This window comes from Vitis riparia, chromosome 10 (assembly GCF_004353265.1).
Source record: "Vitis riparia cultivar Riparia Gloire de Montpellier isolate 1030 chromosome 10, EGFV_Vit.rip_1.0, whole genome shotgun sequence".
NCBI classification, from domain to species: Eukaryota; Viridiplantae; Streptophyta; class Magnoliopsida; order Vitales; family Vitaceae; genus Vitis; species Vitis riparia.
The window spans coordinates 2,674,139-2,700,417 of record NC_048440.1 but is presented as its reverse complement, the minus strand read 5'-3'; the positions used below and the strand labels follow the sequence as shown (position 1 = coordinate 2,700,417).

General features: G+C 27.9%; 1 protein-coding gene across 1 annotated transcript; it reads left to right on the top strand.

Moving 5' to 3' along the window:
- Positions 1-23,639: 23,639 nt before the first annotated feature.
- LOC117923983 (transcription factor TCP7) lies at positions 23,640-26,279 on the top strand. Its single transcript, XM_034842515.1, has 2 exons — positions 23,640-25,399; positions 25,698-26,279. The coding sequence occupies exon 1, from the start codon at positions 23,820-23,822 to the stop codon at positions 24,582-24,584; it is 765 nt and encodes a 254-aa protein (XP_034698406.1). The 5' UTR covers positions 23,640-23,819; the 3' UTR covers positions 24,585-25,399; positions 25,698-26,279.

The following is a 26,279-nucleotide window of genomic DNA, read 5'->3' as shown; positions in this document are numbered from 1 at the left end:
TCAATAAAGATTATGATAATGATACTGATGTCAAATGCCTAAGGTGTACTCATTACCTTGTGATAGATAAAATGCTCTGAACCTTGTATGCTTTGTTGTAGTTTTGGTTGTTGAAAGAGAGGAATGCCAGGTTAGATATTTTTGAAGAGATTGGTATAAAGTAATGTGTAATGGCTGAGAGAGGTTGTTTCAGCTAATTATTTTGTGAAGGAAAACTCCCTTAAACCCTTAGTCTTTCTCCTTTATATAATTGTCCAGATAAACATCATGAACTCATTACATAAAACCCCCTAATATGCCATCACTTCATTTTCTGTGACTAATCTGGTTTGCCAAACCAACCCCTTCCCAAGTCTCTTGTCTTTTGTGGAAACTCAGTTACTCCAAGACACGCTGCTCCAAATCACTAAACGATGATTTGGCAGCTTCTGTTCCCCATTCCCATGTGACCATAGCAGCATGCATTCATGCTCTGGAGAAGGTCCAGGAAAGATTAGTTGGTAGGAAACAAGCTAATCAATTGTTTTTAGCTGGTTATCAGTCCAAAAAGGACAAAAAAATAGTTTAGCCAGTATAGGACCAGCCTTATCCAAGGGTTTGCACAGCTGAAAACTTGGTCGTGTGGCTTAACTTGCAACAAGCTAGGATGAAGTTGGTAAGCAATGCCTGTCCTCCGATCAGTTTTGGTCTGGGGCATTGTTTCTAAGCACAGAAGTGCAGGGGACCTGAGAATGATTCCTAGCTAATCTAACCTTGCTTGCTAACTGCTCAGGTGGGTTAAAAAAAATCTTGAAAGAAGACAACTGCCTTCAGGTCCAAGTTGTTGAAGCATTCTTACTGTGGGACTCCCTACTTTTCAGTTTTATATTTAGGTTAGTAACTGGTCCATATGTGCTGATGCTCGACAAAACTGAAGAGGAAGTCCTCTTAAAGGTTGGTGATACAGAAAACGGAACAAATAATGATGGTTTAGAGTGTATTTGGGTGTGATTTTAGAAATATTAGAAACACTTTCTAATGCTTGAAACATACTTTTCTTACAAAAATTGGATGTCTGACAAATTTTCAAACATTTGTTTTATTTTTACCTAAACACTAACTGATTTTTTATATTAGTCTCTCGTATAAATGCTCTTATGATAATCTCTCTTAAACCAGTCTAAAATGCGTTCAAAGCATAAGATTTTCTTGTGGTTGGCCCTTCATGATAGACACTCTTATCCATGTGCTAAGATGAACAAGAAACATGAGTGATGTTAATTCCATCTAAAATGTTTGATTCATATAGGAATCGTTTCATGTTCTAAGAGATTCACTTTCCAGAAGCCTGAATCCTCAGGAGTGCTTTGCTTCATTCATTTTTACCTCACGTACCTAAGAATTGGGACTCAGAATGGGAAATTCATTCCATTTCTCATTCATTACTATGTTAGAATTAGTTATTAGAAATAAATAAACGAACCTCCATTCTCATTTCCACTCTTTCTTGTTTCTGCATACCAAACACACCCTTGTAACTTCCTCTTATCTGAATGGGTAAAAGCTGATTTGAATTAGCAAATTGCCCCACTTCTTATGGTCCCTGCTGAGAATTTACCAGGTGCTTGAGTCAAGGATGTTGACATTGGGGTGTTGGTGTCCAAGAATCATTGCTAAAATTTAGGCCATGAGGCAAAACTTCAAAGCTGGCATGAGATGCTGAGATGATTAATTTCATAATTGCAATGGACTTGAGGTATGCCTTCTCACTTCTTAGTAGAAAATTCTTCCTTCTTAGAAATGATTGGAAGTTGGTGGAAGAAGGGTGGATATGGTTTGGGGAAAGGGAAACAGCTGAGGAAACAGGTATCTCAAAATATTTTATTTGCTTGATTAAAGGGATTTGATTTCTCAATGTTGACTCTTGCTTCCTTCATCCATGAAACTTGATAATAAGGGAATACATTATCATTATTATTTATATTTTAATTTTCATTAGGAGTGCAGGGAGATTTGATGAGTTGGATGTCACACAAGCTATGAAATTCCACCATTTTTCAAACTCTCCTGTGTTGAATTGAATAATCAACTTAGATGGTTACTTTAGCGGTGACCAGGGCCTGCCTGCCAAATTTTTTATGCTTACCCAAAGTTGTAGTAGCATGTTAAGCTATATTTGATTCAATGGAGTACTGCTGTTCAACCAAGAGGGTGAAAAATTGAAAGGCCTGACAAGATTGAAAAAATGTAAAAGGAGAGTTTCTATCTAAATTCAAATCACTGAAAATATATTTACACAAATCATTCATACATATCTAGGCATAGAGATAGAGAGTTTTGAGTTAGCTTGTATTGATGTTACTCCTACTAAAGAAAATTAGAGCAAAACAAAAGAAAAAACACATATTTAACGTGGTTCGATAAATTGTCTACATCCACGAGAACAGGTTAGAAGACTTTCAATATATATGGTTACATAAAATGGTATTTCTACTAAACCTTTAAGTACTTAAATTTCAAAAATACCCCTGAACCGTACAACTCTGCTCCACTCGGGCATTTGCCCATTTTTCTCGTTTCACTCCATATAAACCACATATTATAACAGCTTGCAACTCAACTATAAACCACATATTATAACAGCTTGCAACTCAACTTACATGCTTTTTTATGGTGGGAAAAATCTCAAGATCACAAGGTTTTCAAATATAGTTGTCTAATAACAATTTTTAAGAATAATTATTATAAATATTTTTCAGCTATTTTTAAGAACTAAATTTTATTTAGGGATTTAAAAATAGAAAACAGCCTTTTCGATTTATTCTCCATTATGATACTATGCACTTGTGAACACGCAAAAAATTTAAAAATATTGTTGATATTTTTAAAATAGAAGAAAATATATATGAGGAATTAACTTAGTTTAAAGAATTAACAAATAACGTGAGATAAGGTCTAGTTTTTTTTTCGTGAAGTTGTAAATTATTTTTTAGAATGGTTTTTATGACAAATAGTTTGTGGAAATTTTTTTTTAAAAAAAAAAATCTTCTAAAAATAAATTATTTTATAAAATAATTTGAGATATTTTAGAGTATTTTATAAAAATATTATAAGAAATAATTAAAAAATTCAAGAATGTATTATACATAAATACATAATATTTTTACAAAAAAAAAAGTCTAAAATATTATTTTTTTTTTATGTTTATATTTCTAAATATGATTTTATTTAGAAATAGTTAACAACAAGATTTTTTGGAACACTTACAAAAATAATAAGAGTGTTTTTGGTAATGTTTCTATTCGAAATATTTTTTTAACAAAAGTGGTTTTAGAGGAAGAGATTGTCAAATATTTTTAGAAAATAATATAAATGATTTTTTAATATTATTAAAGATTTTTCAAATTTTTAAAAGTGTTTTCTAAATTTTGTCAAATACTTAATATTTTTTTCAAAAACAATTTTTAGGTTAAAAATGTCTTTCAAAAATACAAAACCGTTCTTAGATCCACTGTCCACGTTCCAAAAACACATTGAATTTGTTGTTGGAAGATTGTGAAAAATAACTACCCATCCGTTTAGATTGACTCATCAAGTAAAAGAAATTTTGGGCCAAGTAAACTCCTCCATGGGCTACTCATAATGGGGTCCAAGCCCACTTAACCCAAATCCAACATCCACCATCCACCATCCAAAATGACCTCCTCTCTCACTTCACTACACCTTTTCAGTTTCAGCCCAATTCGTGTGTGATTACTGATTAGTCTCGTTTATGTAAAACCATGATCTGGGTGACATGTCACACTCCCATTCACCCTGTGGTTTGTGGTGTCTCAGTTTTTAAACAAAACTTGGGCCAAGGAAACCCACCATGCATGGGCCACCAAGATGAGGTTGAAGCCCACTTAAGCCCAAATCTAAGTAAATGGAGAAGGTCTCCAATTGGTGGGTGTGGTTGATGGGGTCAGAGTTGGAATAGTGTTGAAGGTGATGAGGGGGTCTGGTCCCTATCATTAATAACTACAAAAACTGGTTAGATGGGCTCCAGCTGTTTGAAATGTTGACAATTTATGGCTTCAGCTATGTAGTATGTACAATCCTCCATGGCTCCATCACCAACTTGCATTTCTGTTTTGTGGCTGTGGCCCCCTCTCATTACCTCACCCCTTGTCCACCCTTTTTAGCTCATCCCCTCATAATTCTCCTTCTTTTTTTTTTTTCTTTTTTTTCTTTTTTTTTTTAGAATTTAACTGCAACTGATCTCACCATTTTCTTTTCTTTTCTTTTCTTTTCTTTTCTTGACCTGTAAAACTGTTTGTTCTCCCTCTTGGAAAAGGGTAAATAAAAAGGCCAAAAGCCCAGTTGCTTTCTAGGTGAAATGCAGTCGCTCTGTGTGGACTTGCTGTTTGGATAGGGAGAAAAAACCAAGGAAAACTGAGTAGCATGTCATTGATTGTGTGCCTTGGTGGTGAAGCAAGTCAATGCATGTGCATGTGAGTCAATGAGGTCACCATCATTTGGAAATTTATATCTGATCAAAATTTTTGACGATGAAAAGTAGACATGCAGACTTTTTAGGTAGGAGAAATTTATTTTTGCTTTTCACCGGTAAATTACAAAAAAGCATTCCCCTTCACCAACTTTTTTTTCTTTTTTCTTTCCTAATTGACTAGGATAGAAAAAGTTTCAACTAAAAATTACCTATCAATATCAATTAATATAACCAAATTAGACGTATTGATTAATATCAATATATTATTTTTTATTGAATAAAAAATATTTAATATTTTTATTTTTTTCTATTCAATTAAAAAATAAACACCATAATCTAATTATTAAATATATTTTTTATTAAGATTTTTTATTAAAATAGATGGACAAATCTTCGAGACACATATCTTTTATATTAACTTTAAATTTAACTTTTTTTTTTAGGACAACCTTTTTTTAAATGATTCTCAAAAAATAGTTTTCAAGTGGATATTTATTTTTCTAAAATAAAATTTTATTTGAAAATTTGAAATATCAACACATCAAGCACTAAAGACATGTTTGAAAATGTTTTTAAAAATGGTTCTCAAAATATCTTGTTTTCAATAAATTCTTTATTTTTAAAAAACAAAAGTTTGTTTAGAAATTTGAAATGTTATCATTTAATTTTTCTTATTTTTTATTTCTTAAAAATAATTCTATGGTGCTTCATGTTCCATCATTTTCTACAATTGTATAATTATTTCTTGTAATAATTTCCCAAAAAAATGTAAAAATAATTAAAAACATATTCTCAAAACTTGTTATGGAAAGAACTAACAACCAATCATATTTTCATGTTTTGTTTTCTAAAAAAAAAACATATATATATATATATATATATATATATATATATATATATATATATATATATATATATATATATTCTTGAGTACAGCTCCGAACATATCCTAACATTCTAACTCTTGCATTATCCGACTGTTTTTCTAAGTAACGAATCATAATCTAAATTGCATTTGTTTGGACTTCAAATTTTTATTTCATAAATTAATAACTAAAATATTTAATATTATAATTATTTATAAAATATTTTAAAATAATATTATTTTATATAATTATAATTATTAGTTTAATAATAATTATATAGTTTCTTATCCTAATTTAAGATAATTATTGTAACTAATCATTATATAATTATATATTTAGAAAATAATTAAAATTCTAATATACTCATAGAATAATAATGTATATGGATGTTATAATAATATGATTCACATCCAATAATCACATAGTTAATTTATATTTTATGGTACTATAATTATTATTATTATTATTATTACTACTACTACTACGTAGGAGTTAGGACCACAACTTGGATGAGTAGATCGAGTTGACGACTAATTTAAACCCAACTCGAATTAAGAAATAATCAATTCAAACTCAACTCAATTCGACTTTTAATTTGAAACATTCAACTTTTAATTTGAGGCACTCAACTCAAACCTAATTTAATCTTAATTTTTTAAATTTGGGTTGCATTTGGTTATTCAAGTTAAGTTTAGGTTTTATAATTCAAAATTCATCTATAATTATTTTAAAAAAGCTTTTTTCTATCTATTTTTGTGAAAATTTAAATAGTAAATAGAAAAAAGTTTTAAGATAGTAAAAAAAAAAAAAAAAAAAAAAACATAAATTTACATATTTTTCTTTAAAAAAATGGAAAACATATAATATAAAATGATTTTTTTTTCTTAAAAATATTTTGAAAATGAATATTATTAGATAAGTATTATAAATATTATAAAAATATAAATTAGGCTTAGGTTGTTTGAACTTTGACTCAAGTGTAATCCAAATTCAACTTGAATTTGGGTTGAAAAAACCTAATCTAAGCGTAACACAAATTCAATCCAAGTACTGAAAATAATTATTCGAGTCCATCCAAACGTCAAATGTCAAATTGAGTCGGGGAAACAACCTGTCCAAGTTAACCCAAGTACTATTACTATTATTATTATTATTATTATTTAAAAGTATAATATTCAAAATGAGAAAGGTTAACAAATAAGTAAATAAATAAACCGGAGAAAACTCTAGAGTAAAAAAATGATCCAAAAGAACACAATGGCTCATGGAGTTGAAACTCCGAAAATGTGTGTGGGTGGAGCAACACAAGACATGTGCAATGTGTGCAATTATTGAAGATGTGGGTCACTCCCCAAAAATAATTAAATTAAATTCAAACTAAATAAATAAATAATAACAGCCCTAATATTAATGAATTTTTTTATTTTAAAAAGAAAAAAGAAAAGGAAAGGCCGTGTCAATGTGACCCTCAAAATCTTGTCCTACAAATTCTGTTGGGTATTACGGTCCGGTTCGTACGAGTAGTTATTATAGTGGCAGTTTTGTCATTATCTAAATGTTTGTTGGGGAGCTTCTTTTACAGCGGTACATGTGGAAGGGCATAAAAGTAAATTAATCATAAAAAGCTAACGTACCAATTCTGCGCCTGCCTCCCAATCTCCAGTACTGAAAAGGTCATGAAAAAAATTAATTTTTGAATCATCGGATGAAAAAAATAAACAACGGTCAAGCTACGTACCAACGTATATAAAACAAAAGGAACTAAATATTTATACATAATAATACAATCCCATTGATTTTAATTTTTTTAATAGATATCTCTTCCACATTGTTATCGGATCTAAATAATTAATATCAAATTGTTTATTACAATCCATACTTTTACGGATCATGATTTATATTGATAGGTCATATTCGTATTATGTCGTGTCATAACATTAATATTCAATCAAATAGATAAATCTAAGCATGACAAAGTTAATGATCCAACATATTAAAAATGTCAATACAATCTAATTATTAAATAGATAAGACGATATGATGTATATAACATGTTTAATTATTTGATTGTGCTAAAACTACAAATAGAAATACGATTTGATTATTAAATAGATGATATAATATGACATGTATAAAATTTTTAATACTCCAAAGTTTATTATCTATTTTCAATGGCTTAAATTCAAAGTGCTTTCAACTCTAATTTGAGACTTCTATTTTGCGATGATGTTTAAAATAGTAGTTGTTCGTGGAATTATGTTATTTTTAAATGTTGGTAATTTTGACAAATTATTATTATTTTTTTTTTTACAAAGAAATTTGTTCAAGTTGATGGTACAATTTAGGTTCAAGTTATCTTCCAATCACAAACTTTTGGGTGGAATTTCGAAAAACTAATGTATTTAATGTTTATTTTAAAATTTGGAGGTGTTTGATAAAACTTAATGCTTATTAGTTAATAAGTTAAATTGACTTTATGTTAAATTATAATTAAGTTGTTAACTTAAAACTTATTACTTAATTTTTAATTTAAGATTGTTTAATAAAATTAACTTAAAAGTTATTATAAATCATCAAATTAACATATTAATTTCATAAATTATAATTAGGGTAAAGGAGATTTATAAGTAAGAGTAGAGGTCATAAAATAACAAAAGAGATCGTAGAGATAAATAAGACAAATGAAATAAAAATGTAAAATGAAACATGAGCTTAAAAATAAGTTAATTATTTTTACTTTTTACTTAAATTTATTTTTAACTATAACTCATACCATTAAGTTTTTTTACCGAACATACTTAATTTATTTAATGACTTAAATTAAGTTATTAAGTTATTTTATGTTATTAAGTCAGTTTACCAAACACTCACTTAGCATAAATATAGTAAGTCACGGGTAGTTTCAAATTTCATTGATTAGCACCTCTTTAAATATATTTTACATATAAATTTATTTTGTAGAGGACTATTCTCTAAAAAAATAAAATAAAAAATTATGAACCAAATAAATTTATAAAATTGTTAACTAATGAAATTTAAAACCAATGATTGTTAAGTGTATTTACATCAAATATTAATAGGCTTAATTAAAATTAACCCATTTATTTAATAATTAAATAATTTTATAATGTGCTTGTTAATTATGCTAAAATAATTTATTCTTGTCAATCAAATTAAGCGAAATGCATTACAAATTATGAATTTAAATTTTATTTACATATCAATAGAAACTTTTTATCCCTACAATTTTTTAAGAAGATGAATTTCTATGAAAGTTAAAATTGCACTTTTTGTTGGGAATGTAGGAATAAAAAGACTCATTTATAATAGATTTTTTGTTTTTGGCTTAATTGAAAGTTAAAATCCTAGTCAAAGTTATGTCGTAAACCAAAAATAAAAAATAAATAAAAACACACACAGTTTTGTATTATAAAAATTTTATAACATAAAGTATCTTACCACGTAACTTAAAATGGAAATTTGATGAGGAAGTGACATTTTTATGTCTTTAATACTATAATATTTTTTAGGCCGCCATTAGTCAAACAAGTAAAGAATTGTAGTTAAATAAGAGCTTTAAACTTCCTATAAGTCAATATAAGTATGAAGGAAATAAGAATGAAATATAAGTATGATGGAAATAAGAATGAAAATGCATTAGTGAGTTCAAATCATTTATTAAAAATGAATGAGTGTTCGATGTCAAAAGTCATTGAGTATTCGATGTCAAAAGCCAATTTTCAGTGCAAATTTAGTAACTATTCTTAAATAAATATATATATATATATATATATATATATATTTATATTTGCCTTGAATCTCATAGGGTGTATGTTTATCCATCCGTAGGTTCTCTAAATCTAATACAATGAAAAACAATTAATACAAAAACCATTATAAAATATAAACCTAGGGATTAGAAGTTTGATACCTACGATACGGATGTACCCAAATTGAATCCCTGTTAGGATAAAGGCCTTAAAAGCATGACATGATGTATTTGGAATTTATTATTTATTTAATTATATTTCAAGTTCAATTTTATTTATCTTTATTTAATGATACACTTTTATTAATCTTTATTTAGATTAAATGACCTAAGCCCATGATGAGATTAAGTCACTTAAGCTTAGTAAAAAGCCTATAAATACCCCTCTTAGAGCTTAAGGCTTTAATCTTGCATTATTTCAGTTTAGAGAGAACCCTAACCTTCAATATTAAGATCTACACCATCTCGGTGCCTAAACTCAAAAAGGAGTCATCAGGTAGAAGACTACTGTGTTTAGAAGATTTGTTGCAGCTTTGGAGTATTCTACACCAATAGGAATCAATTCGAGAACATTCGGATCGTAGGTATGTGAGTATTTTTTGGATTTATGGTATTATTATTGATTTTGAAAGTCATATATTTCCATTGTGATAGATCTAGAGAAGCCCTAGGATAGGATTTCATGCACCCTAATGATCTAAGGCTTGAGAATGTAGTAATCCAGGTTTCCTAACAATTCTATCCAATGAAGATGCTGAAATTGTGGTAGCCCGTTGTAGAACTTGTCTACCCAAAGGTATTCCACTCAATTTCTCCTTCCATGAATCCTAACACAAGAGAAGGGTGAACCTCTCTCTCCCATGTAGGGTTTCTCTCTAGAGACTCTAAAATATGATAAACAAAAAGTCTAAAACCCTAACCCTAAACGGTATATATAAGGCTCCCTGTAGGCTTGGGTCATCTAATTCAGCTCACTTGCATCTTAATTAATAAATTAGCCTTATTGGGCTCTAATTAATTAATTAGTCTAATATAGAGAAATAAGTCATAAGATTTAGTGCAATCTTGCTTTAACATTTATGCACGCTCATGAACCAGAAACTCAAATCCCTCAAAAACAACATGTCACCATGAACTAGGAGGTCAAGTGGGACCATTAATACTCATAGGAATATATTAACTCCCTCATAATCCAAATATGAAGTTAATTCAAAACTCCACTAAATAAAATTAATTGTACTCCAGTATCTTATGAACTTACAATAAACTAAAGTTCGGGTCTGTGACATATTATTCATTGCATGCAGACTCCCCACAAATTTGTGTCCATAATTTAACATGGTAGTGCTATCAACCCATCAAGATTAGCTCTCCAATCCTTGAGTCATAAATTCTCTTATTATGTATTCAACTGAGACACTCTTATTGATTTTAGCATAGACTCAACATCCTCTCAAAGTTGAGAGTCCATACAATATAATAGTTTAGTGAATCATGACAATCCAATAGTTTTACGCCATGATTCACTAATGCAACTGGTTATATCCCATATGCAATTGGTTATTCACACTAATGCACTCATCATAAGAAACACATCTTAACAGTTAAGATAAGTTATTCATCCTATTACGGGTGCATTACAACTTCTACTGGATTGTTCAAATCTGTGAAATGAACATGAACTATTTAACATCTAACAAGGAACACATAATTTGTATCTTTTGTTCAACTTCTAATGCACTCAAGTCATGTACAATGCAAATAATAAAAGTCTAAATGCTCAAATTTATATCAATGTAAGTGATAGATAGAAAAGTGGAAGCTCATGTCTAACTTTGTTACATTATGTCTTATTTTTAAGGACTCAATTGTAACAAACTCCTACTTGCCCTAGAAGCATACTAGGATTGCGTAAAGAATTTGCTCCATAGTCACAACACTTTTTCTAAAAACATGTTTTTTTAGAACATTTTTTTTATGTTTTCATTTGATTTCTATAGAATGTATTGAACAATAATTAAAAAAATAAGAATATTTCAAAAACTTTTGCATTATAACTAATATATAAAACAATTGTCCTATTTGAATTCTCAAATAGAATATTATTCTTGAAAACAATTAAGAACTATTTTTTAAATTATTCTTAAAAAATTATTTTTTTTATGAATCATTTTTAAAAATATTCTCAAATAGACCTTTAGTTTTTTGCTCACACTTCTTTTGCCTACTCCACATAATATAGTAAAAATAAAGGCCATGACATTTTAAAATTGATATTTGTCGAAATCAAACTTGATTGTTGAAATTTAATTATGGAGATTGATTTTAAGGTTTTTGAAGATTCATAAACTTAAAGTGTCAGTGAGTCAAAAGGGAAAGTGGGAACGAGAATAAAAAGGGATGAATGAAAATAAAGACAAAAAGATAAATAAAAAAAATGTAATTTAGACTTAATAAATTTTTTTGGCATATTTCTTATAGTTTATTTCTCTATTTTCAAATTCTATATAAAATATAAAAAATTTTAAAATATATAAATTATAAATTATAAATTTCTTTCGTTATACTTAATTTTCTTTTTGGAAAATTTTTTAACGAATCAAATAAAAGATTCTTAGGTTTTTTTTTTTTCTTTTTCTACTTTTTTTTCCCTTTCCTTGTAATTTATATCATCTAAATGGACAACGGAATTTTGTATTCTAATAGGCTAAATAAAAAATCAATCCATCATCAAGCAAAAAAGTATTTCATTTTTATTTTGCAATTATTTTTCAAACCCCTTCTATCTTCATCTTAGACTCATTCTATTAGATACAAGATAACACTAGCATATATATATATATATAAGAAAGAGGATTATGAGTTTAGGGATGACAGGGGTAAGTTCAAAACGATGTCACCCTCATCCTAACCCATTCCGCTTATTTAAAATAATTTTCATCCCTATTCAATTACAAAAATCAAATGGTGTGAGGTAGGGTGGGCGGGTAGGTATGCAAATTTCTCATTCTCGACTTGCTCCATTCTCAATTTATTTTTAAAATTTTAATTTTTTTTAAATTTTAAAAGAATTAAAAAAAAATTATAATTACATTAAATAATTATATTTTATAAATAATTAAAATATTATAATTTTTATAACTTATTTTATTGAAAAGTAATTTTTTATTATTTTATACATATTAAAAATAAATAAAAATAAAAATAAAAAATTTAATTTTGTATATAATGAGGGGAGACAAGGCAATATTCGAACCCGTATAGGATTTAAAAAATAAATAAATCTCAAACCTATCCTCAACTCATTTATTTAAATTTTAAACACATCTCATTAAGGACACCTGAAAAACCATACCCCATTATGATGCTATATGAGCCGATAACCAAAATTTAAGAATAAAAGTTAGGTTAAAGATTCCTAAATCTTCCAATGAAACATTTGCATGATTTAAGGCATGATTTGGTTCTCTAACCTCCACATTTGGATATGTCCCCTTCCTATATGCACACCCATTCTTGTTCTACTTCCATATGTTGGGTATTGTTTGTTTTGATTTGCCTCTTGTGTTCCAACTGCCCCTTCTTTTTTTTTGTTCTTTTATAATCTTACATACGAAGCAAGCATGAATAGGAAAAATACCCACATGATACAAATAGGAGCCCATTTGGGTGATTGACATATAAAATGATTATCCACTTATAAAATAATTAAGAATAAGATCATGATCTAAGTATTATAAAGGGGGTGGCCAAGGAATGTCCCCATCATCCAATTTAAAATAATATAAACATAAGTACATCAAATCTTGAGCTCTATTTTCAATGACCACCCATTGACTAAATAATTGGTGAGGTATATGACTAGGACTATAGTAGTGGTTACAACAATAATTGAGTAATTACTAATTAGGACCAAAGCTCTACGCATGAGTCGCGTTGTTAGAAGTTAGAACATGGAATATGTGCCCCGTGTGCTTTTTGATTTTCGCGTCCGCGTTGCGACACCCAAGTGGGCCTAATGATTAGAATCTTCCATGTTCTTTTCTTTCTTTCTTTCTTTTTCATTTTTTAAGTATTTATAAAAATAAAAATCGATTAAAATATACAATAATGATCACATTTATGAATTTAATATTTTTATTGAAAAATAATTTATTTTTTATATAAATACTTTTAATTATTTTAAATATTTACATATAGATTTAAAAGAAATAATTGTTTTTATACAGAAAAAAAATGAGGATATTTTAATCAAAATGTGATAAAAAATATAAAGGATTAAATTTCGTTTTTCAATTACCTTTTTAATCAAATTATTGTAAAAGTAAGTTAGACAGTATTTTAAAATGTTTTCAAAAATAATTCATAAAAAAAAAAAAGAATTTGGCAACCGTTAAAAAAAAATTCACTACTTTTGTAAATAAAATTTTGTTTGCAAAATTCAATATAAAAGTCCATTTTTTTCTATTTATTTTGAATAAAAATATTGCATAAAAAGTTTTCAAAATATTATTCTTATTTTTAATTGTACATATTTAGGTATGATGAGTACAAGTTTTTGTAAGAAGCAAAAACATCTAGAATTCGCTTTAAAAATATTTTTTTATTTTTAAAAAAATTATTTTTTATTAAAAATTTGTTGAACATGATTTTTTCTTCTAAAAAACATAAAATGGTTTTGAAAAATAATTTTCAAATAGCTCCTAAAATTTATAATAGGTTATATGACTCATGAGGGGCTATGTAGGAAGGCCTCCCGTGAAGAAACAACTTCAATGTTTATTATAATATCAAAAATATGCTTTCTTATATGTCTCATGAGATATGATGAATGGTTGAATAGTTAGACAATTGATATTTATATTATATATTTTTTAATGAAAACTAAAAAAAAACATAGTGATTGTAATTTTAAAATCTATGATAATTCAAAAACTATGTCCAAATTTACGATCAATCGAGAGCTATCAAATAAAAAATTATTATAAAAACGATTCAAATGCAATTACATTATATTGAACACGTGACTCATCTTACACATGTATAATTTTAATTTGTCTTTTAAATATACAAATGCACATTTAAATAACGTAAATGATTGATTTTAATTAAAACTCTTATAAATCACTATACATTCGGAAAAGAAAATCGATTAAACAACTATGGTCGATCAAAGATCATGAATAATCATGAACCAAACAAGCATGGATAGAGAAATATTAATTAATTACCTTAATAAATTTTGGTAATTAGTGTTTGGTTAATTATGATTAATCTTAATCATAAGTCACATGTAGTTTGAAATGGAAGGCCGACATAAAGACATGATTGAAGAAGGTGAAATGAAATCTTTGGAACTGGTATGAGCGTACAAATGGTGTACCAAAGAGGTAGTAGGACCCACACTTTTTTTTTTTTTTTTTTTATTTTAACTCTTAGAATGGAGGATTTGATTGGGTTCACAGTGTCCGTACAAAACACCACATTCCTTTTAGTTTGTTAAGGTGTACTTTTGCCTTGAATGAATATCAATTGAATATACTTCTCTTTTTTCTTTTTTTCTTTTTTTCCTAAATTATAAAAATTATCAATTGAATATTCCTATGATTGTGTTCATCACTTGAGTTTTTTCATTTATTGCTAATAAAAAAAGGTCTTAATAAAAGTATTTATTTGATATTTGGACTTGATTTATGGGACATTTTTGTAATTTTCTATCATTTAAAAACGATTATAATTTTTTTTATTTTTGTTTATTCATCTTTATTTGAAATCAATCCTCATTATTAGTTGTAATTAATTTTCAATTATTCAAAAATACAAATTTTGGAAGTATGATATGTTAAGGCATTATGAATTTTTTTTTAGTATCTGCAAGGGTTGATATGTAATCAAGTTATGTCACCTTTTCATAATTTTTATTTTTTAAAAAAAATAATATGAATTAATTAAAATCAAATATATGAAATAATCAAATTAAAATGATTTATTTTTGCCAAACATTATACATAATTAGTTTGCATTAAACATACAACTTGGGTGGATCGGTTAGGTTTATAACTAACTCAAATCCAATCCAAATTAAAAATAATCAACCTGAACTCTAACCCGAGATACTCAATCCAAGCCCAACTCAACCTCGTTTTTTTAAACTCAGGTTGAGTTCGAATTGTTCAAATTAGATTCGGAATGGTTGGGTTAGACTCGAATTGATCGGGTTGCATAATTTAAAGATATTATTTTAATGTATTTATATGAAATTTAAATATTAAATAGGATAAATTTTCAAGATGGCAACAAATTAAAGAATTAACATAAATTGAATTTATATATTTTCTAAAAATAATGGAAAACATACTATATGATATAATTTGATTTTTTATCTTAAAAATAGAAAAAGAAAATGAATATTATGGTATATGATGAGATGCATTATAAATATTATAAAAATATTAAATCGGGTTCGGATTAGGTTTAGACTGCCCAAATCTTAGCCCGAGCCCAATCTAAATTGAGTTCAAGTTGAAAAAAATATAACTCAAGCTCAACCCGAGTATTGAAAATGATTGTTTAAATTCACCCAAAAGCTGGATTGAGGTCAGGTTGGATCGAGTTGGTCCGTCCAAGTTTCATCCATAGTTTCCATGTACAAGATTATGAACATTTTAAATTTTTTCTTTTAAGTCACTTTATTTTAATTCCCTTATTTATTTATTTATCACTAGTAATATTTATATTTAATTTTTTTTGAAAAAACTATAAATTATATTAACATTAAAAAAACTAAGAATTTTTTCCCTCCTTTATATTAATCCATTATTTAATAGCATAAATGAAAAATGAACAATATTAGCCCTATAATTTTAGTTTGATTGAAAACCAAACATGCTTGTTAAAATAATTAACTATAAAGTTAAATTAGACTAAAGTGAAAAATAAAATTCTATATAATCTCCTACTTTTTTTTGGAAAAAAAATAATTTTTTCTCTTCTTATTTGAATAAAAAATTAAATTTATTATAATATTATTACTAAGAAATTACAGAGTAGTTTCTATGTCCTTCCAATGGTAACAACAACAATATAAGACAATCAAAATATTGAAACCCAAAGAGAAAATCCAAAATAATATTATTTCCAATGAAGTGTTACCCCATCATACTCAATCATTTAATTTTAATATTTTTTTTGTATTGTTTTTATTTTCATAGTAGTATTTTTTAGGTTTTTTATTAATAATTTAATATATTTTCAAAATTATTGTGAAAATTTTCCCATTTCAAATTAAAAATTAATCATTGATTAATCAAAGAATAAGAGACCTAAAATTTTTAAAAACATGTACATAACTTTATATAAATTTAGATATAAGATTTAAAAAAGTAATTATGAATATCCAAATAAGACAAATCAATATCTTTGTTTCAAACATATCCATCTCCTAAAAAGTTCAATTATTAGGTAAAGAAGATTTTGATAAAACTTAATATTTATTATTTAATGACTTAAGTTGACTTTAAATTAAATTATACTTAAGTTATTAACTTAAAACTTATTAGTTAGTTCTTACTTTAAGTCTTAAGGTTATTTAATAAAATTAACTTATAACTTATTTTAAATCATCACATTAACATATTTATTGTTATAAATTATAACTAATGCAAAGGAAGTTGAGTAACAGTGGAAGTTGTGGAGTAGCAAAGGAGATTATGAAGGTAATTATGACAAATAGGGTAAAAAGGTAAAATAAAAATATGGACTTAAAAATAAATTAATTATTTTTTACTTATTATTTTAAATTGTTTTTTTACTTTTAAGTTATAGTATTAAGTTATTTTATCAAACATTGACTTAGATGATGTTTATTCTTTTACTTAATTCTAAATAGAATTTAAAACGAAACCGTGTTTTCTTAAGTATTAAGTTGTTTGTTTTTATAATATTTTATTTTTATTAAATATTAAAAAAAAATCAACATATTATTTTTTTCATTGAGAAGAAGTCAAATATTTTTTTTTTCTATTTAGTAAAAAATGTATAATAAGTCATGAAAAATGTAGAAAAATAAACAATGTAAAGTCTGAAAACAAATTACTTTTAGAAAAAAAGTTAAAAAAAATACTCTCTTAAATTAAATTATTAAGTTGGTCTACCAAACACAATATTGTGATTAAAATTAATAACTTAGTGCGATAATGTTAGTCATGTTATAAAAAATTTAGTTCAAATTTAGTTTTTGTTTGAATCATACAAAGCATAGGTTCCATAAGAAAAGAAAGAAGTATTTGATTTCTTTCTAGTTACTAGGAGAATAATGAAGAAAACTCAAATTATGAAAATTAATTATTTAAAAATGTACGTGTTTTAAATTATATATTATTTATATAAAAAAAATTATACAAAAGAGAAAAGAAGAAAAATAAATAAATTTAAAATTTGTATAAAAAATAATAATTCAAATTAAACATATTTTTATTTTTTCCCCTTTTTTTTCTTTCTTTTCATTTTTCTATTTTACTTTCCTTTCCACGGAAAGGAACACATTGGATTTAAGGGGAAAAGGGAAAAGAAAAGAAAAGAAAATAACATAAAATGAATATTTTGCAAAGTAAATGGGAGGGAAAAAATAATTTTTATTCTCACTATTAATAATTCTTAAATAGAAAACGAAGAATAAAAATTTGTTTAATTTTTTTACTCATACTTATTATATGAAACAAAAACTTCAAAAATACATCAGGTCTGTTTGATCATATTTTCTGAATCTTATTTTTAAAATTTGTTTTTAAATCAAAGAACAAAAGATAATTTTTAAAACCAAGTTTAAGAAAACATAGTCAAACGAAATCTTTGTTTAAAAAAAAAAAAATTAGGTGAAAACAACTTCTACTTGTTTTCTAAAATTTGTTCTCTATTTTATTTTATTTTTAAAAATTATTTTCAAAAAATGACTAAACAATGTTACGAATTTTTTTAAAACAGTTTTTTGTTTTTAAAAATAGTTTTTAAAAACAAGTTTTAAAAAAATATGGTCAAACGAACCTATATTTTTTTAAAACTCGGTGAAAATAACTTTTACTTGTTCTTTAAAAATTGTTATATATTTCACTTTATTTTTAAAAATTATTCTTAGAGAACAACATTCAAAGAATGTTATGAATTTTTAAAAATAGTTTTTTGTTTTTAAAAAAGGAAGACTGTTTTTAAGTCACAAAAGTAGACTATAAATTATTCTATAAAATGTATTGAAAATTCTCTTCACATTTCTTTCATCACAATTAAACCTCAAAAAATTATGACATTTTTTATCTTCTCAAAAATCAAATTTCAAGAAAAAAAATTTGTTTTGCACCAAATTTTAATAAAATGAAAGACAAGAAAAAGATGATGACAAAAAAGAAAAAAAAAGTGAGAAAATGATTTTTCTATATTGTCTTGATTCCTGAAAAAATACATAAAAAAAAAAAAAAAAACAAATGAGAACTTAAAGGATAATATTATGTTTTTTTTTAAGAATAAATTCTTTTAAAAAAATGTTTTTAGTCTAAAATTTACCAAATTTATTTTACAATTTTAAAAACTATTTTCTATCTAAAAAATTTAAAATTATTTTTTGAAAATAGTTACTAGTTTTATAAATAAGTACTTATTTACTATATATATAATTATTTATTTAAATCATATTTTTAATCTAAAAACATGTTTGAAACATTATGATAAAGAAATGAACCAAGTGGTCTGATTTTGATTCTTTTCATGTAATTCATTTTCATTTCCCTTTTGTTTTGTTCTCAAATTACCCAAGAGTTATTTTGATTAAAATGTTGATTGAAAACTCGGATTTGGAAATTTAACTTTTTATCATTCTTTTTTGGTCATATTTTGATATATATATTGTAAAAATAACATTTATTTTTAAATTATATATACATATTTCAAATGATAAATAGTATTTATGTCAAAAATAATTTATTTTTCAAGTAAAAACAAAGAAGGGTTTGATTTACTTATTTTATCCGTTTTAACCAATTAATTTATTACCAACCTGTGTTTGACACATAAGAATAAGAAATAATAACATATAATTTATTTTATTTTTCATTATTTATTATATTCTAATCTTGAATTCTTAGTTTCATCCTAACACTATAAATGAAATCACCAAATTCATTTTCATTCAATAAAAAATATAAATAAAAACAAAATATTCATTTTTATTCTCAATCCCCATTCACCAAACACCCCGTAGAATTTTGATTTCTTTCCTCCTTTTCATATTATAACTCGTCTTTATTTTTGTTTTTACTCTCATTTCTAAATTTACTCATCAAACGCACCCCAAGAGAGAAGGAAATATTATTGGGAAAGTGGTATAAAATCATCCAATATACATATACTTGAAAAAGGAGCTCAACAATAAGAAATCTTCAAGGAAACTTCGTTTTAATAAGACGAAAATCAATCAAATACAAAAAATGAAAGTGGGAATGAGTCATGCGATTTTTCTCTATTCTAAGCCATCTCTCTCTCTCTCTCTCTCTCTCTCTCTCTCTCTCTCTCTCTCTCTTCATACCTGCTTATCATTGCTTCTCTAGAAACTTATAACCAATATATTCTGTTATCTACAAAAATCTATGCCATTCATACAAAATGTATTATGTATAACTTATACGAACGTCTCCCTCTCCTATATTCCTTTCAATATTACTCCATTTTTAATGGATTTTCTTAACTTTTGCTTCTTTTAATATCTTCAATATGTTAATATATGACTCAATCTTTAATTGAATTTATTTTTCATTCAGAAATAAAATAAAAGGAAAAATTGGAAAAAAAGAAAAAAGAAAAAAGAAAAACCAATGAAATTATATATATAAAGTGAGTATTTTTTTTTAAATAATATTTTAAATCTATTTAACTTATTTTAACTCTTTAATGATTTAAAAATGCAAATTTTTTTTATTTGACTCTTAAGGCATAATGCATTTTTTGCATATGTAGTTTTAGGTTCTGTTTGTGATGATATTTGACCTATCTGATTAGAAGTTGAAGAAAAAATTGAAGAAAATTAAAGTTGTCACAATTATTTTGAGATTAAATTAAAAAAATTATATTTTTACAAATGCTTTTATTAAAGTTGAAGATAATTTTGGTATTGATACAAATTTTAATAAAAAAATTTACTAGCATCAAGTTTGAGAAAAATAGAAGTATTTCTATTACTTAAAAAAATGAAGCATACGATGGACAACGGTTTTTAAGAATATTTTTTGTTTTCTATAACAAAAAACTAGGAAGATATATTTGGTAATCAAAAATTGTTTTTTATTTTTTGTTTTTAAGAATAGAAAACATGATATTTTCAAAAAATATCTTTTAATGGTTTTCTATTGTTTTTACTTATTTTCTAATGATTGTTTTGAAAAATAATTATATAAATATATAAAATAATTAAAAATAAAATAGTAGACATAAAAATTACTTTTAAAACATATTTTAAAATATTATAAACATGTTAAAAATATTTTAAGTTTCCAAACAAAGTTTTATTCTACAAAACATAAAAAATAACTATTTTTAAAAACTGTTGTTAAAAACTATTTTTTAAAATTATTTTTGAAAATAGTTACCAAAATAGATGTTAAGAGTTTTATTCTAATAGTTTTTAAACAATTGACTTTCAAATACCACTTTTAGTGTTTTAGAGACTTTTCAAAGTAGAATTTTAATAAATTATAGATTTCTATATCAAGTTTATTTTTGAATTTAATAAGCTTTGAATAATATGTTTGCATTGATATTAAGATTTTACTCACGCTTTAAATGGAAAACCAGAGGTATATTTGAAACTGCTCTTGAAAATGATTTCTATTTTAAAAAGTAGATTGTTTTTTAAAATATATTTGAAATATTTTTTGATGGTTTTTCTAATAGAGTATGTGTAGTCAAAACCGTGGATTAAACTCTTGTTTAAAAGGAAAATGAAAACAAAATGAAAAGAATAAAATACAAATCTTAGAAATGATTTGATAATGTTCTAAAAAACGGTTCTTAAAAATAATTTTGAAAACAATAATATTTTGCTTACAAGCTCAAATACAAAAAATAATTTTTTTCAGACTTATTCTTCATAAGTTGGTACATACTTATGTGTAAGGCAAAAAATTTTAAAGTGCTCTCTATATTTTCGATTATTACTCATTATATTTTTAAAAAGAATCTATAATTTATTCTAAAAAAAATTATATATTTTAAAAAAGGAATTCTTAGAAACCTATTTTCTATCAAAAAGTTTGCTAAACATGATTTTTAGTAAGAATATTATTTTTTTGTTCTTTATTGGTTTTCTATCAAGAGTTTGTTAATGAAAATAAAGTTTTTGATTTTTTATAATGAAAATAAAGAAATTTGCTTCCCATATTAGTTTATAAAGTATCTGTTCAAATACATTTCTTAATTATTTTTTTTAGAAATCTCTATATAAAAGTAAAATATTTTGCATAAAAAAATATAAATTTACCTTATATTTTTAAGAAAATTTAAATTTAAGGTTATCTCATTTTTTAAACAAATTTTAAAATAATTACATTTTTAAATAATTTTTAAAACAATTACTTTTCTAATTTAAAATTTCAAAAGTTGTTATACCTTATATAAAATTTACTATTATTTTAGAAAACAAAAATAGTATAAATTGATATTAAGATGTTGTTTGGTTATACTTTTGTTTTTTATTTTTACAAAACAAAAAATAGTGTTGACTTTTTATAAGAAATGAAGAAACTCTTAGACTATGTTTGGATGATGAGATATTTACTAAAACACCAATAACACGAAAATTAGAATTACTAGTCTTGATTCTATAAACATTAGCAGTCATCGTCATTTCATGAAGTAAATTAATTATTTGATATTCACTCATTCGATCTATATTTCATTCATAAAAACTATTACCATCACAACTAACATCTAATTGATAATTTCTTTCTTCTAATTGTACATTTGAAAGAGAGGGTTTTGAATAATAATGTTCTCTACTCGCAAAATTATTAGATATTGCATTAACCGTTGAGGGGGTGTAATATTGAATCCGGAGACATTTTGAATTGTTCTATTCTTGATTTATCTTTTGTTATAATTTGAATTTGATTATTATTTTGATTAATACCATTAATATTAAGTTTATCTAATTTAAGTTATATTTCTTTTAACACTGTTTCAATTGGAGTAGAGAATTGTATGTTTGATTTTGCAGCATTTATAAGAGTAATGAAAGGTTGGTTCGGGGACTTTGCAAAATATGATGATGATGATGATGATAAAGTTGAGACAAAGGTCAAAGAAAATTTCATTTTTTAAAATAGAAAATATTATAATACAACATCATTTTTATTTTAAACATTAAAAAATAATATTTATTTTGTTTTATTTTTTTATTCACATTACAAACTAAATATAAACATAATGTAAAAATATCACATTAAATTTACAAACAACCCCCAATCAAACATAACCTTAATGCTTTACATTAAAAAGATAAAATTTAAAAAAATTTGAGGTATTAGAAAATCTTTATCACCTCAAAATCAAAAAAATTTAAAAATAACTTTTGAGAACATAAATTAAATTACATTTTTTTTGTATAAAATATTTTATATACTAATTATTATAATTGTTTTCTTTTAAGAAAAATAGAAAATGTATCCAAAAATCAACATTTATTTTATTTTGAATAAATAAAAAAATACATGTATATGTATGCGGAAGGAATGACAGTAGCAATAGTTTTGAGTTAGAGTTTGGGGGGCATAGTGTGTAGAATAAAAAGGGGGCAAAAACACGTAATTCAACAGTTGGCCAGGTGTCAATTTCCACCACTCTCTTACTCACTCACTCTCACTTCTTTATATCCTCCTCTCCTTCCCCTTCACGCGCCTCTCCCCTCCCCTCCTCCTCACGCTCCAATGCATTTCACGTTTTTCCCTCCCTTTCTTTCATCATCACTCTTCTCCGGTCTATAGTTTTTTTTTCTTTTTTTAAATTTTCTACTAATTTAAATCATCGGGATGATTTTTGTATTTATTTAAAATTATTGGAAATGGTATTATTTTATTTTTGAAAAAAGAAAATAAAAATTTCCTACAAATAATTACTTTAAAAATGATCAGAAATGTAATAAAAAAAAAACTTTTTAGTAAATAGAGTAAAAAACAAGGAAATGAAGCACCTAACAAAGGATCCTATTAAGTTAGGGATGATGACGTGGCAAAAGGGGATTGGGTAAAGGGGAGTAATTGGACCCAGCTGGAGATGAGCTGAGCCTTCAATTCGAGTACGGAGGGAGGGAGGGCCCACACTGACAACCCCACTTTAAATTCCAGAGTGGACCACAATGAAGCGCGTGAGGGAGAGCGTGGGAAGGAGGGCAGAGAGTGGCCGTGAGCTGTGGGTTTGGGGGAGGGGGGCCCGCCACCCATGTGCCCTCCTCCTGTCTCCACCAGCTCCTGCCGCTCAATGATTAGAGCTCTTCTCTACAAACTTTCTCTCTCTACCAGCTTCATTGCTCATTCTCTCTCTAAACATCTTGTTACCGCAACACCAGCTCATACTCGGAGTCATACTACCAACAAAACAAAAACACCAAACACCGGGCAAAGGAAGAGAACCAGTTGGTGGAAGAAGAAATTTTTTTTTTGAGGGAATTTCAAAACATATGTCTACCTCAGATGGAGCGGCTAACGGCGTTACTAACGGCGCTATTGTTGACTCCCAGAGGCAGCAGCAGCCCGGTAACGGGGCCTTGGCGGTAAAGAAGCCGCCGGCCAAGGACCGCCACAGCAAAGTCGACGGCCGGGGCAGGCGTATCCGGATGCCGATCATCTGCGCCGCCAGGGTTTTCCAGTTGACGCGGGAGCTGGGGCACAAATCTGATGGTCAAACTATCGAGTGGCTGCTGCGGCAGGCGGAGCCGTCGATCATAGCGGCCACAGGGACGGGGACCACTCCTGCGAGTTTTTCGAGCGTTTCTGTCTCTGTTCGCGGCGGCGGCTCGACGAGCTCGGCGGCACTGGACCAGAAGCCGTCGCAGCCGCTGCTCAGCCCGACGCCGTTTATTCTCGGGAAGCGTCTACGGGGCGACGACGACGTCGACGGCGGGGCCAAAGATGAGGTGGTCGCTGCCGCGGCTGCTGCCGCCGCCGCCGGTGGTTTCTGGGCGGTTCCGGCGAGACCTGATTTCGGGCAGGTGTGGAGCTTCGCCGCGGCCGCAGCTGCTGCACCGCCAGAGATGGTGGTGCAGGCGCCGACGATGGCATCGCAGCCGACGATCTCCGGGAGGTTCATGCAGCAGCCGATGGGAGAGGCGTCGGCGGCTAGAGTTGGGAATTATCTTCCGATCGCGCAGGGACATCTGAATTTGCTGGCGTCGTTGTCTGGAGCTCCGGCATCGTCGGGGAGGAGAGACGACGATCCACGTTGATCTTCAATAGGTGTTGATATTTATGTATGTTGTTCTTTTTGTGTGTGTGGAGATGAGAATTTTTAGTGAAGCTAGGGTTAGGGTTTTAGGGTTTGGTTGTTTTTTTGAAGGGGAGGAAAAAAAAAATTTAGGGTTTGTCCTAATTTGAATTATTACTATGATTATATGACTAGGTTATGAACGAATGGATTCAATTAGCTTTGTTTCATCTGCATTCTCCCCTGTTGAAGATTAGGGTTTTAGCGGTCTACTGTCTAGGTTTTTGGGGTTTTGTTGGAGAGAGAAGAGAGATTGAAGAATTGGGGTTTCTGATCAATCCCATGATGAAAGGTTCTGCTGGTTTCCTCTGCAATTCAGATGGTTTACTGCAATTAGTGGCTTGGATTTGACATTGTCAGAAGTTTTCCTGAAAAAGAAAGTGGATAAATTCTTGGTACTTCTATAAGCAAACGCTGGGGGTTGAAGACTACCTTTGGGGTTGGATATGAATATGAAGAATTTGTTGAATTATGATGGGTTCTGCACGTCCTATTTTTGAATAATTGGGTGCAGTTGCAATGATTGAAACGGTTGAAATTCAGGGCATTATGTGCCATCTAGCTTGGATCAATCTGGGGAAATTCGGTCTCCTTCAAATTGGATGGCACTCTCATGCTTGCGAAGGGTGGTCAAATGGGCAACTTGCTAGAGCAGACTGTGGCAGGGGTTGTTTCTTTCTCACTCTTTGGCTTTCACCCTTTACTTTGTTCTTGCTAGGCGATCTCAAAGGAGACTGGTGTGTGTAAGGGAAAAAAAAAATGCTCTGGTTCCTCTCTGTAAGACCCTCTGTTTTGAATCTTCATTGTATTCTTAGCCATTTCTTAGATTTATCAGCGTGCAAATAATGTGTTTTCCTTGTATGTATGTGGATTGTTTACGGGTGCCTGTGGTGTGAATAAAAAACCCATCTGTTTCTTTCATTTCCCCTTTCCTTTGCTTTGCCATTTTTGTTTTTGCTCAATGTTGAATTGACTGCTTATTCTGCCTAATTTTGAGTTTGCATATGTGCCCCATTTCTTTCTATCTCCAATTGGTTTTGTTCCCTTGATTTCTTATGTGTTTTTTTCTTCACAGATTTGAGATCAAGTAGTTGACATGAAAACCGAGAAATAGGTGAAACTCCATAAGCTGATTCTACTTGGCTGGATCACCCAGATAAGTGGTTTGAAAACTGGAATGCTTTCCATTCTGTTTGGTTTCATGGAAACTCATTCTTGTAGAGCCTTATTCTTCCTTGTGGGGCTTTCGGGTTTTGCATTAAAATGACTTCTCCTCCACCTCCTCTTCCTTCCTTGACAGGAGAAATGGCCGGGTTTTGAACCCCATCCTGTGTGCATAAAAGGCATATGCTGAGGGGAGGAGAGGAAGAAGATGAACTGGTGATGGAGATGAGTATGAATTAGAAAATCCCAGGGACACGACTTAGTTAAGGCGAACACAGTAGAGACACAGTGAAAGAAGTGGAAAAAGGGGAGAAAAGAAAGGTGAATTGAGGGGGGTTGGCCCATAATGGTATCTTTGTAGTGGTGGGTGTGTCTTGCCTCCTAGTCTGTGTTTTGTGGTGTTTGTGACTTTGTGGTCGGAGTTGTTTTCCTTTGTAGGGCCTTATCTTATAATAATCTTTTCCCATATCAATAAAGTTCTTGCTTATCCTAA

Bases quoted from the DNA above. Each gene is read 5' to 3' on its own strand.
- LOC117923983 (XM_034842515.1), top strand. From the start codon at position 23,820: ATGTCTACCTCAGATGGAGCGGCTAACGGCGTTACTAACGGCGCTATT.